General features: G+C 37.4%; 1 protein-coding gene across 2 annotated transcripts in view; it reads left to right on the top strand.

The window, feature by feature from the left end:
- Positions 1-14,048, top strand: part of TNKS (tankyrase) — a 99,769-nt gene that overhangs the window by 58,199 nt on the left and 27,522 nt on the right. For both annotated transcript variants that reach the window (XM_007434776.4, XM_088147458.1), the window contains 5 exons: positions 64-130; positions 1,187-1,373; positions 3,173-3,294; positions 5,253-5,344; positions 5,435-5,513. In XM_007434776.4, the coding sequence (XP_007434838.2) occupies positions 64-130; positions 1,187-1,373; positions 3,173-3,294; positions 5,253-5,344; positions 5,435-5,513 (547 nt within the window). The remainder of the gene's footprint in view (positions 1-63; positions 131-1,186; positions 1,374-3,172; positions 3,295-5,252; positions 5,345-5,434; positions 5,514-14,048) is intronic.

Below are 14,048 nucleotides of genomic sequence, written 5' to 3'. Positions count from 1 at the left end.
CAGTGTAGTGAAGAATTATTTTTCTCAATAATTAAGTAACGTGTTTTTTTTTCTTCGTTATAGTGGACTTGTGCCCCTCCACAACGCATGTTCCTATGGACATTATGAAGTCACAGAATTGCTGCTGAAGGTGAACTGGATAAGTTAATAATCATGTAATTATGTGAAGACAGTCATTAACATGAAGGAGCTTATTCTGTTTACAAATTGTAGGTTGTATTGCACTCTGAGATCATTTGTATGCCTTTGTGAGATAGATAAAGAGAATATTTTAGAGACCCCCTGTTACATGTTAAAAAAAGGCCACGCCTTATTTGAAACAGTTCATCACTATAGAACAGTTAGAGCTGTCTCCAATTTTGCTAAATTATCAGTCCTCCTTTTACTGGAGCTTCAGTCTAATTTTACTAAGTCAGAAATGATAACATACCTATTCCATTTTTCCCATCTATGTTGTAGAACTACTTTATTTATTTAGAAAATTTATATGGCTGCCCAATTTAAGTGAATAACTCTGAGTGGCTAACAACAATATCAAAACCAATATAAAAACAGAACAATAAAATTAAATAGACTATAAGAGCCAAGGCATCTTGCAAGTGACTCACAGCCCCCAAAACACACATAACAGATTTCACTAGCAGACTGGCCCTAATGCCTGAAAGAGAAGCTAGGGTTTGATGGCCTTGCGAAAGCCAGCAAGTCAGGGCCATCCAGTTCTTGGAGGAGGATTAAGGGGGCAGGGGGGGCTGTTTCATTGGGCAGGCACTATGACAAGCATGTCTCCTGAATCCCACAAGATGGCACTGTTTCATAAAACAAACATTACTTGCCCCAGGCCAATTATCAGGTTTGTGTTTAAGCTAAGATATAAACAGAAGATTCGCAAGTGCTGTTATACCAAGATTTACTGTAACTGATCTGTTACACCAGCTGATTCTTGTAAACAAATATCATGGGTTAATCTCCTTCTTTGGTATGTCAAGCAGAATATATTTGCTCAGATAATGAAATGAAATGATTAAATTATTTCACATATGTTAGATATCAGTTCTAATATAAGGCTTCTATCAAATAATCAAGCCAGGTAATCAAACCTAGTTTATTTAAAACTAAAAAATAATTATAATATTGATACAACATAAAATGCCGGTTGTCTTTTCCTCCTGTTATATTCATTACTCAGCATGGAGCCTGTGTTAATGCAATGGATCTTTGGCAGTTTACCCCATTACATGAAGCTGCTTCTAAGAATCGTGTGGAAGTTTGTTCTCTGTTACTCAGTCATGGTGCAGATCCAACATTAGTCAACTGTCATGGCAAAAGTGCTGTTGATATGGCACCAACACCTGAGCTCAAAGAGAGGCTCACCTGTAAGTATTACTACGTGCAAGGTGTTATCATTCTCAGCAGGATGTATTGCTAACTACAGAATTCAATATGTTTTCTACAGTATTAAAAACAGTATTCTGTCTTTTAAAGGAAGGCTGGTCTGATAGCTCCCCTACAATTGGGGAATTCTTGGTGAATTCTGAAATTTAAAAGATTGTTGCCTATGTTTCTTATTTATTTTATTTTATTTATTTATCTAAATTATTTATATGGCCACCTAGCTCACTAATGCGACTCTGGGAGTCTAACAAAGATTAAAAAATACAATATATATAAAAAATACGTATCAGGACCAACTAAAGCATAGAGTGGCTACCAAATACATATCAGGACCAACTAAAGCATAGAGTGGCTACCAAAGACACTATACACCAACAGTATGGGCTTAGTAACTTGCCCAACCCCCATGCCTGGGAAAACAGCCAGGTCTTCAAGGGTTTCTGAAAAGTGAGCACAGTCAGGACCCACCTAACCTTATCAGTTACAGAGGGTAAGGTTTTAATTTCTCATCACCATCACTTCCTCATTACTGGGAGCAATAAAAATTACAAAACAAATGCCTAAAGCCTGTGTTGGACTTAAGATGTTTTGGTCCAGCTTTGTGATGCCATATTGCTCAGTCAGATGCTAAAAGGAAGACTATCAGTATGAGTGTAGTAGTAGCATTCTGCCTAATGTTTTCAGAAGCGCTGTTGTCTCAGATACTGGAGTTAATATTTATGGGTATTATAACTAGTAATCATTGAAAACATTATTTGCCATGAATTTGTCCTTCCATACTTTTCAAAGCTGACTTAGTTGGGCATCACTTTGTATCTGGGCAGCAACTTCCATAATCGTGGCGCTCCCCTAAAAAGTGCTAATCACAAGTTAACAAGCTCAGCTCTGTGACCTTAATTAGTTGATTAGAACCTTCCAGCCAGCTCCCACTGCTGCCTGAAACTGACCAGAGCATGATCAATTTCACACCGAAGGCTTTTGTTGTCAGGCTCATGAAATTTGGTTGAAAATGAGTGTGTTGGTCAGAAAATGATTTTTTTATTACTGTTTATTATGGTCGTATTTGTGAATGGTCATTAACCAAGAGTCACTAAATGAGGAGTGGCTATATTTATAGCTCTCAAAGCTCTTTTTGAAGTGTGGCAACTTGAATCATATATAGTATTTTAAATGTGACCACAGAATAGAAAAGCATATTTATGTTTTTTATTTTCATTCTTTTCATAATGAATCCACAATATGGGATTTGCCTTTTTCATAGCTTTTGCACACTGAATTGACATTTTAATTGAGTTGTTTACTACAGTCTCAGAATCCTTTTCTTGGTTAAAGATTGCAAGCTAGCCTCAATCAGGTTGTATGTGAAGGTGTTATATTTTTCCTTCCAGTTCTTTGTGTTTGCATACACTGAATCACATTTGCAATTTTAATGTCCCTTTTTTCAATTTAAAGTTCTTTGCCATCCATTTTTGTTTTGACTACCTTAATTATTTGGTGTTGTCAAACAGAATTGATATTGCCTTCAGAGAATAACAAAGAAACTATATCTGCAGTAAGTTTATTTTGCACTGAAAACTATTTCAATTGAGAACTGTCTGTACCTCTTAAATCATGGATTTTTTTTTTTTTGTCTTTCACAAGCATTACTTGAGAGAATATATTGGGACAGTCCACTAAGGAATTACTTTTCCCTTCTACACTATTTTTCTATACCACTGTTATAAATCTGGTTTTACAACATACATTTATAACCTGTAAATATGTTTTTTCCTTTCTGCAGATGAATTCAAAGGACATTCCTTATTACAAGCAGCAAGGGAAGCTGATTTAGCCAAAGTCAAGAAAACACTTGCTTTGGAAGTCATTAATTTTAAGCAGCCACAATCTCATGAGACAGCACTGGTGAGATCATGGAGTCACTCTTCTTGCTTTATCTGTGTGTACATTTAAGATTTTCTGGGCATACCTGTAGTTATCCATAGAGTTTCACCTATTAAAAATTAATGATTGACTTGCTATTGATTTAAAGCCAAATTAAGAAAGAATCTGAAGGAAACATCTCTTCCATTGGCCCTAAACATTTTTTCCTTCTTCACTGAAATGTATTGTGCAGTCCCTTCAATACTTGGTGTATTTTGTTCAACCATAAGGGTTTCAGCAATGATCAACATTTGTTAGAGTAGGATAGATTTACTTATCTGTTGGAAAATTTGTTCTTTTTCAGGGATTAGGCAGAAAGATCACATTGCCGATTTCATCCAACCCTGTCCTCTGGTTCATTCCATCTCCACACTTGTGAGATAAGGATTATAGAGCACAACTACAGGTAGTCCTCGCTTAATGATGGTAATTGGGACCGGAATTTCCATTGCTAAGCGATGCAGTCGTAAAGCGTAACATCACATGACCGCATCACTTAGCGATGGCAATCCTGGCAGTCCCCTTTGCCATTGTTAAGCAAGGATCGCAGTCATTAAGCAATGATCTCACAACGTCCTGATGGCTTTCAACAACCAAAGTCAGTGGGGAAGCTGGCAGGATGTTGCAAGTCCTAAGTGGCTCGCAAGCAGGGAGGCAGGTAAGTGGCTGTTGCCAGGTAAGGGAGGGTGTGCGGGCAGCTACAGCAGCGCACAAGAGTGATTTCAGGCATGGGGGTAGCTACAGCCAGGGTGTGTGTGCATGTTTGGCTGCAGCGGTGCACGCAAGTGATTTTGGGCCTGGGGGAGATTTACCAAAGCAACTTGCAACCTTCCCTGCTGGCTTCCTCATTGACTTGCTTGTGGAAAGCCAACAGGGAAGTTCACAAATGGTGAGCACATGACTGCGGGCGCTACAACTGTCATAAGTGTGAGCTGGTTTCCAGGCACCTGAATCGCGATCACTTGACCATGGGGTTGGTGTGACAGCCGGAATGTCAAGGACCAATCATAAGTACCCTAACCCTAACCCAATCATAAGTACCACTCATTCAGTGCTGTCACAACTTCGAACAGTCACTGAACAAGTGGTCACTAAGCAAGGACCACCTGTAGTAATAATTACTAATGTTCAGTGGAATTCCATATTATCCAGGTCTCACAGAGGAAGGAGGTTGTATCCAACTTGAAATTTCAATGGGTAGTTTGAGACCACTCATTTCTCTGCACAAACTACTACTCTGAGTTTTTGTTACAGGATAAAATTAAGGGAGATCTCCATGTAAATGACCTATAATCATCTTGAAGAAAAAGTGGGATAAAAACATAACATTATTATTAGTAGTAGTAGTAGCAAAGGTTATTTCTTCACATACTTTAATGGTTCTTTGATTCAGTGCATGAAAAAGGAAGGGGAGCTGAAATGAATATTTTACCTCTCATTCTCTCTGTCCCAGATAAGTCCTGATAATCTGGCTCCTCAGTTGGAATATCTAAAACCAGGCATTAGCTTCCCTCCAGCAAAAACATAAATAAAACCAGGCTAGGTAGCAAGTGTTACACCCATTCTAATACCTCCGTAATGCCTTTGGAGCACTGATGGAAACTTGCTGGCTAGGTGTATGTGGGGTTTTGGTGGTTGTTTTCTCTTGCTTATTTCAGTTTTTGGGTTTTGCTGCTGGTGTAGATATCAATGGAAGGATCATAGAACTACCACCTGAGAAGAGAAGTGCCTGAGATGCTGAAATCAACCAAGAATACTTAATGAAGTGATTGAGAAAGATTTGTTCACATGGCTCCTGTGGCACTAATGTTTGAGGAAAGAAGATAGACAGCTTAGAATAGGGGAGATCACATAGAATTATGCTTTCCTAGTGCCATACTCTTAATTTGCACAGACGTATTACAATCTTTTCATTATGTACGATGCTGTCTCTTTTGCAGCACTGTGCTGTGTCTTCTCTTCACCCTAAACGGAAGCAAGTTACTGAATTACTGCTTCGGAAAGGAGCCAATGTCAATGAAAAAAACAAGGAGTATGTTTATTCTTTGAAATTGCAACATTTGCATTTAGATGGAATAGGCAAGCTTTGAAAGCTGTTAATCTTATCTCTTTTCCAATCTAGTTTCATGACTCCTTTGCATGTTGCTGCTGAACGAGCACACAATGATGTTATGGAAGTTCTTCATAAACATGGAGCAAAGGTAAATATTGTTCTGTATTTTAAGTAATGCAGTATATGGGAGAAGTGGCCTTGTGTGTCATCTCACAGCTATGACCCATGCTTATTCTAATGGTTACACTGATAGCTGTTTCAGGAGTAGATCACTTTGTCTTGTTCCTTACAGAATCTGAATTGTTAATTTAAATGTAGATGAACTTTGGAAGAACTATATTGTATATATTTCCTGATCAGATTTATTTGTCTTATATTCTGTGTTTCTGGAGTCTTCTGTTATAAGCTTCTAGAGAGGTGGATTTTAGGGAAAAAAAGTCTTTTAACTTAAAAGAATTGGGATAAAATAATTTCCTTTTATTAATTTTCTGCTAAACTCATTCATAATCAGTTAGATGCTTCTCATTAGATGTAATGAACAAAAACCTAAGAATATTTTCCTGATGTTACCATAGCAACGTTAGATACCATAATATAACAAGAGTAATAGTATGCCTATGCCACATATGCTAATCTGCCCATGTTCCTCCTGACATTGTTCTGGCTTTCTGTTTTAATCAACCAGGATGCTAACTAAATGCTAATTAAATCTTTGGAATCATGTGATAGTAATATTTTTTTTAAAAAATGAAATATGCGGCTATATTCTCAATGTGAAGGTTAGTTATTCATTTCCTGTTAATACATTTTTAAGTGCAGTTTAATAAATTAATCAATAGAGTTTTCCAAGTCAAAAATGTGCATCAGACCTAGTATATGTCTGCAACTCCTTAAAGCAGATGTGTCTTTTCCTAGAATCACATAACTGCCCTTAAAGCAGATGTTTCTTTTCCTAGAATCACATAACTGGGAAAAGATGTATTTGGTTTAAAGAGTTGCAGAAGGTGCTACATTTGTATACCCGTGCAGTGTGAAGCACCTTTAAATCTGAAGACTTGCCCAGCCCTATCAGTCAATAAATGCTTATTTATTCTGTTAGGTATTTGGGACAACATACTAGAATACGAATATTTTTATTCAATTAATGGGTGGATTACTGGAGAAGTGGATAAGTTTATCATATTCATTGGTGTATGCTTCAGAAGAATCAAATATTCTTTCATTCAGTAATTTTGAACCAAGAATGAAGATGTCTTATACAGTGGGGCAAAAAAGTATTTAGTCAGCCACCAATTGTGCAAGTTCTCCCACTTAAAAAGATGAGAGAGGCCTGTAATTTTCATCATAGGTATACCTCAACTATGAGAGACAAAATGGGGAAAAAAATCCAGAAAATCACATTGTCTGATTTTTAAAGAATTCATTTGCAAATCATGGTGGAAAATAAGTATTTGGTCACCTACAAACAAGCAAGATGTCTGCTCTCACAGACCTGTAACTACTTCTTTAAGAGGCTCCTCTGTCCTCCACTTGTTACCTGTAGTAATGGCACCTGTTTGACCTTGTTATCAGTATAAAAGAGACCTGTCCACAATCTCAAACAGTCACACTCCAAACTCCACTATGGCCAAGACCAAAGAGCTGTTGAAGGACACCAGAAACAAAATTGTAGACCTGCACCAGGCTGGGAAGACTGAATCTGCAATAGGCAAGCAGCTTGGTGTGAAGAAATCAACTGTGGGAGCAATAATTAGAAAATGGAAGACATACAAGACCACTGATAATCTCCCTCGATCTGGGGCTCCATGCAAGATCTCACCCTGTGGGGTCAAAATGATCACAAGAACGGTGAGCAAAAATCCCAGAACCACATGGGGGGACCTAGTGAATGACCTGCAGAGAGCTGGGACCAAAGTAACAAAGGCTACCATCAGTAACACACTACGCTGCCAGGGACTCAAATCCTGCAGTGCCAGATGTGTCCCCCTGCTTAAGCCACTACATGTCCGGGCCCATCTGAAGTTTGCTAGAGAGCATTTGGATGATCCAGAAGAGGATTGGGAGAATGTCATATGGTCAGATGAAACCAAAGTAGAACGTTTTGGTCTAAACTCAACTCGTCGTGTTTGGAGGAGAGAGAATGCTGAGTTGCATCCAAAGAACACCATACCTACTGTGAAGCATGGGGGTGGAAACATCATGCTTTGGGGCTGTTCTTCTGCAAAGGGACCAGGACGACTGATCCGTGTAAAGGAAAGAATGAATGGGGCCATGTATTGTGAGATTTTGAGTGAACATCTCCTTCCATCAGCAAGGGCATTGAAGATGAAACGTGGCTGGGTCTTTCAGCATGACAATGATCCCAAACACACCGCCCGGGCAATGAAGGAGTGGCTTTGTAAGAAGCATTTCAAGGTCCTGGAGTGGCCTAGCCAGTCTCCAGATCTCAACCCCATGGAAAACCTTTGGAGTGAATTGAAAGTCCGTGTTGCCCAGCGACAGCCCCAAAACATCACTGCTCTAGAGGAGATCTGCATGGAGGAATGGGCCAAAATACCAGCAACAGTGTGTGAAAACCTTGTGAAGACTTACAGAAAACATTTGACCTCTGTCATTGCCAACAAAGGATATATTACACAGTATTGAGATGAACTTTTGATATTGACCAAATACTTATTTTCCACCATGATTTGCAAATGAATTCTTTAAAAATCAGACAATGTGATTTTCTGGATTTTTTCCCCCATTTTGTCTCTCATAGTTGAGGTATACCTATGATGAAAATTACAGGCCTCTCTCATCTTTTTAAGTGGGAGAACTTGCACAATTGGTGGCTGACTAAATACTTTTTTGCCCCACTGTACCACTTGCTAATTATTCTTTCTAGATGAATAATTTAATTTGAAGTTTTAAGTAGTCATTAGATATAGGAATGCTGTAATTGCATATATAATAAGCATGGGGGGGGAAAACATTTCACAGTATGACCTATTTTTTGTGCTCCTAAATTTCTTCAATCTTTTCTGGAAAGCTGACCTATTCACAAGCCACACTTCCAGTGTGTTTAGGTTACTATCTGAGATTATGTATAAAGTTTGAATGAGATTTTGGATGCCTGGGGGCCCAGTGATGGTATCTAAGCACCAAGATACCAGACAACACAGAGGCCTTGTGATGACTGCCAGTTCTGTTAGAAGTAATTTTGTGCTTAACTAAGATGTACAATTCTTAGATGCAGTTTACTGTGCATATGTTATAGTAAACTGTATCTTGGATTGTAAATGGAGGGGGGAAAATAAATTTATGTACCTATTCTGTATTATATCTTGTTAGAGATTTAACTTCAACAGTGCTTTAACTGTGTGCGAGACAGGTGCACTATAATTTAAGGCCATATTATACAAGTGCTATTCTCTAGTTTTTTGTTGTAGACATTGCTCCAAGCAGGTTTTATAGGACCATAAAATACTTTGATATAGAGATCCACAAATGCACTAGAATTCTAAGCCAGCTGTTCACTTTTTCTATTTTTCTGTGGGGAAGCATTTTAGGAAAGATCCTTTCCACTTATTTAAATGGCAAAATTGTTCTATAATTGTTCATTCAGGCTGTTAATTAGAATGGGTTTCCCAAGTGAGCTTCTTGCTGATTGAATAATGTATTTGGCCACTGGATGCTCTGAATATTTAACTGATGGTAGTGAATGTTTTGTTTATTGTCTCATTAATATAAAGGATCTCAAAGTGGATTCACTTTGTGCTAGATACAGATACAGGTAGTCCTCGACTTACGACCATTTGTTTAACGACCATTTGAAGTTATGACAATGCTGAAAAAAGTGACTTATGACTGGTCCTCGCACTTGCAACCATCGCAGGGTCCCCACAGTCATGTGATCAAAATTTGGGCGTTTGGCAACCACCATGTATTACAATGGTTGCAGTGTCCCAGGGTCACATGATTGCCATTTGTGAACTTCCCAGGGGGTTTCTGAAAGGAGAATGAATGGGGGAAGCTGGACCATGTGATTTGCTTAACAACTGCGGCAAAAAAGGTGGTAAAATCAGGTGCAACTCACTTAATGACTGCATTACTTAGTGATGGAAGTTCTGGTCCCAATTGTGGTTGTAATTCAAGGATTACCTGTATAGCAAAAAAAATTCAAATAGTCATAAAATCCAGTAATTAAAATACAACAATATTTTAAAAGTTGGAAGTCAAAAGTCAAAAAAAGTCTGGTAAATTAGAACTCTGCTTGGTGCCAAAATGATAGTGAAGATAATACCAAGTGGATTTTTCTGGGATCAGCATTCTGTTATTGGAGAAAGCTTCCTCTTAGTTAGCCATGTACTTCGTTGCAAATGACAGGACAAACCAAACCACACTCCTGTAGAGCCTGTTATACCAGTAATATTCAAAGATGAATAGTTCCACATATCTTATTCCTAAACCATAAAGAATTTTAAAAGTCAGAACCAATCCCAGTTGCATCAAACATGGTGGCTGACTTTCAATTTCATCTGCAGATTCTGGACAGTCTTTCAGCATTTAATACAGTAGAACACATGGTAATATTACAGTTCTAGTAATGTCATCAGTTATGGTGTGAAATTCTGTCTAGGTCATCCAAATGACAAGCTTCCATATTGGCCTGGCTACTTGAAATAGGTATGAATTATTCCGGTCTTGGAAAGTATGTATTAGAGGCAGAAGGGTTAAGTTATAGGTCAGTTATGTGTGTCTTCTATTCTAACAGAAGTGTTTGGAAGCTTGCCTTGTTGGAAGTGACCCTTAAAAGATGTATTTGGGGAATTTTCTATATAATCTCCCCTGCTCTTTTGTGTGCCGTAAACACTGGAGATTGCTCAGAGGCAGGTTAATTAGTAAACACTCTTGTGACTGTTATTTTTTGTGGCCTTTGTTTAGATGCCACTGAAATAAGTGTATTTAGTGGATAGAGACTGAGCTTGGGAGGAGAGTTATTTGTCTGAACATCGACAGTGAGAAAGATTGCAAGAGCGCATCTTCCTAATTTTTAAGGCTGCAGTTCAACAAGAGTTGGCAGTGATTATGTGTGGAAGTTTTCATCTGGAACCCACCGAAGTTACCTTATTTTAAAAGCTGAGAAGATATTACCATGGATACTGATGGGTTGTCATAAAGGAAGTTGACCATGTGCAGACAATCTTTTTACATCCACAGGGCTGCATTGCCTGCATGCTCACTTGATTGTTAGTGGCTATGGGAAGCAGTGGGCAAAAATAATGTCACGCAAACAGGGAAAGATGAGACTTATTGATGTATAAATACTGGGGCCAGAGAGGAGAAATTACTTAACATGTTGAACTATTCTAATGGCTTGCGCATTCTTCGTCTTAGGAGAGGTTGAGATAACCTAATTGCTAATATTCTCTCCCAGAAATGCCAAAATATGGGACAGTGCTTTATGTACTAGGAAGTCTGATTTCGTTCTTTTCATATAGATAGGGACTTGAAACTGTGGTGTAAGACTTCTAGCATTTTGCCATTTTTGTTTACTTAGCTTTAATAAGGTCATATTAAATTTCTGTTGGGAGGTTGCAATTATGTAGAGAGAGTTGTGGCTTGCTCATTTTACCTTGCTCCTAGATACCTATCAGTCACTTTCTAGTTTCTTACCTTCAGTATCCAATAGAAGCTTCCACCATAACCTCTTGTCATGTATCTGAGGAGAAAATACTTGAGAATTTCTCTTTATGTCCTCATCTCTAGAAAACAAATAATTTGGAAACTGTCAAAATCAGTAATACACAACTGTCAAACTGTTGCTCCGCTGCTGAGCTGATACAGATGTTGGCAGAACATAATGCTATAATGAGTACTGAATGCTGCATTGCTGCAGAATAACAGCCAGGTTGGCCAAGAATTTTGGGACATAAAAGTTCAATGCATCTGATGGGCACCAGATTGGGGAAGTCTGCTTTAAAATTTATATGTTATTATAAGAAAACCAATGGGACATTACAGAAATTTTCATTTAATACTAATGAATGTGACCATGATATCCCTCAATCTGTTTTGCTTCTATTAGTTGGAATTTTGATTTAATATCAACTTAAATGCTGATCTAATTTTGAAATGGGCAAAATAAAATGCAGAATTAATGTATATATGAATAGAAGTGTCTTTTTTAAAAATTGAATTCAAGTTTATATAGGTGAATAGATATTTTAGGCAAGAAATACTGGCTTTGCTTGGTTGGAACATGTTCAACAAGAGGCACAAGTTGGTTTTGTGCTATAATGAAATGTTTTTATTTTCTTTTGTCCAACCCACAGCAGTTGGGCAATGTTCAATTATTACCAGTAATACTGTAATTGAGAGCCCATATTTAGAACATCTAAACATATACCAAGAATAGTCCTTACTACTAGGAAGAAAAAGCAGGGGGTTTTTTGCTCTATTTTATTTGGGTACAGGATAATAGAAAACAATTGTTTCTTTCTTAGCAAAGATAAATGGAAATTTAGGAAAAACAAGCAATCAGAACAGCACACAACAATGGAACAAGTGATAGTTGCTATTGCCAGTAGCAGGAAAGTAACTGCATTACTTCCTATTTTAAAGGCACATAATTCTAATTTAAATGTACATGGTTTCCAGTTGAAAACAAGATACCTGCCTTAATAATACATTATCTCCATTTTAGAAGTTAATGATTTGTGTTGCATTCCTGATGGAGGCGATTAAATCCCCAATTTTCTTTTTCTTTTTTTTTAAAAAGTACATCTCATGGTTTTTTAAAAAGTACTCTCTTGATTATGGGCAAGGTTCTGTGCTGTTGCTGGTATTTGCTTTGTACTAAAGTCCAAAGAAACTTTAATGGAATACACTTGGAGTAAGTGTCCTTTTAATTTATGGAGGCCTAATGCAGTGCTTGGAACATTTCAGTTGTAGTTGCAAATACATTATTTTTCACTCCTGAAAAATGAATTCAGTGATAGGAAAAAGGAGCTTACTGTATTTGTACTGTAAGAAAAGTAATTTGAAATATGAAGATACCTTTTACCAGTTTATTTTATGACATCTTCCTGATATATAATTGGGTTACTATGTTTTTGCTATGTATTTGACTGTGTTCATAGTTTCATGCTTTACTTTTGTACCTTATAGCTTGCATATATTTTGAACATAATTTTCCTACTATATTAACATTTTCTTTATTGGGGAAAAAGCAAACAGCTAAAAAGCAATATATTTAGGAGGCTTTAATGAGAAATCTGGTTTCCTATTTTCTTTTCTAATTCAGACTCCAGGTTAAGTGGAGTGATGGATGGGGAGTTCCAGACAGTCTGTGTTGAAGCTTTTGTTCTACACACATCCCTGATATATCTTCACGAGTATCTTGGCATCACAGTTTTCATATGTAGTTGCAGGAGTAAACTAAACCTGGATGTTTCCTGCAAAAATGCTCTGTAGAGTTAAATAAGGGAGGGATCCATCTATTACAGGATGAGGGACCTCCCATCATTATATGCGAAATCTTTCTCAAGAGCTAACTTAGTCTAATGTGGCTTTATTTCAGGCTACACAGTATACTTTTCATCTAAATTTCAATAATTACTTGTGTTTTAGAAGTAGTAATTACCCTGAATAAGAAGTAAGCTGCTTATTTGCATAGATGTGTCGTAAGTAAAAATAGGAGAAGAAAGTACTGTGTATGCCACATTGAGCTGCTGAATCAAAATGGGATATGTATCAAATAAACAGTACCAACCACATACTATTCAAATGCAAATTATGTTTGGAATTGAGTATTTACTCAAAACTGAAGACTTCTGAGTTTGTTCACAGTCCAATCAGAAAGGGACACAGGAGAATCCTGTGATTTTGTTAAGGCTTTTGACTGTATAGACCTCAACAAATTGTGGATAGCCATTGAAAATATGGATGTAGCAAATCATCTGCCCATTGAATACTTTCTGTGATTACCAGGAAGCAATAGAACATGGAACAACTAAATGGTTCATAATTGGGAGAGGAATGTTCCAAGATTATATAGTGTCACTGTGTTTATTTAAGTTGTATGCAGAATATAGGATGAGAAGTGCCAAGCTAAAGAAATAGAAATAACCTTACTTATACTGATGATACTATTCTGAGGGCTAGAAACAAGGAAGCCTTAAGGAATCTCTTATGAAAGCAAAGAATGTACAAGCTGGTCTGCTGCTCAATATTGAAAAAGACCCCCTAAGATTATGAAATCAGGTAGTGCCAGTCCAATGCAGATAGGCAGAAGACACAGTAGTAGTTACTCTCTTAGGCTCAAAAATTCACAGGAATGGTGATTGCATCCATGAAATGGACATCTGCTACTTGAGAGAAAGTCTGTGGCAAATCTATACAAGATATTATAGTGCAGAGATTTCACGCAGACGTAAAAGGTATGTGTTATTAAGGCCATAATTTTCCCAGTTGTAGCATAAGGCTATAAAATCTGGGCAATCAGAAAGGCTGACCAAAGAAAAATGAATGCCTTTCAGCTGTGATGCTGGAGAAGGTGGTTGAGAATACCTTGGTCTATAAGAAGACTGTGTCATTCAGTACTGACTTAGGTAAAACCCAGCTGCTTACTGAAAGTACTAATAATGAAGCTATACTTTAAATACTTTGGGCATAACACAAAGGTAAGAGTTATTGGAGA

This window comes from Python bivittatus, unplaced genomic scaffold (genome assembly GCF_059951505.1).
Source record: "Python bivittatus isolate LINGU-HERP-01145 unplaced genomic scaffold, Pbiv_v1 ctg000520_np1212, whole genome shotgun sequence".
NCBI classification, from domain to species: domain Eukaryota; kingdom Metazoa; phylum Chordata; class Lepidosauria; order Squamata; family Pythonidae; genus Python; species Python bivittatus.
Note: the sequence above shows the minus strand (reverse complement) of the source record. Positions and strands in the feature narration are given on the sequence as shown.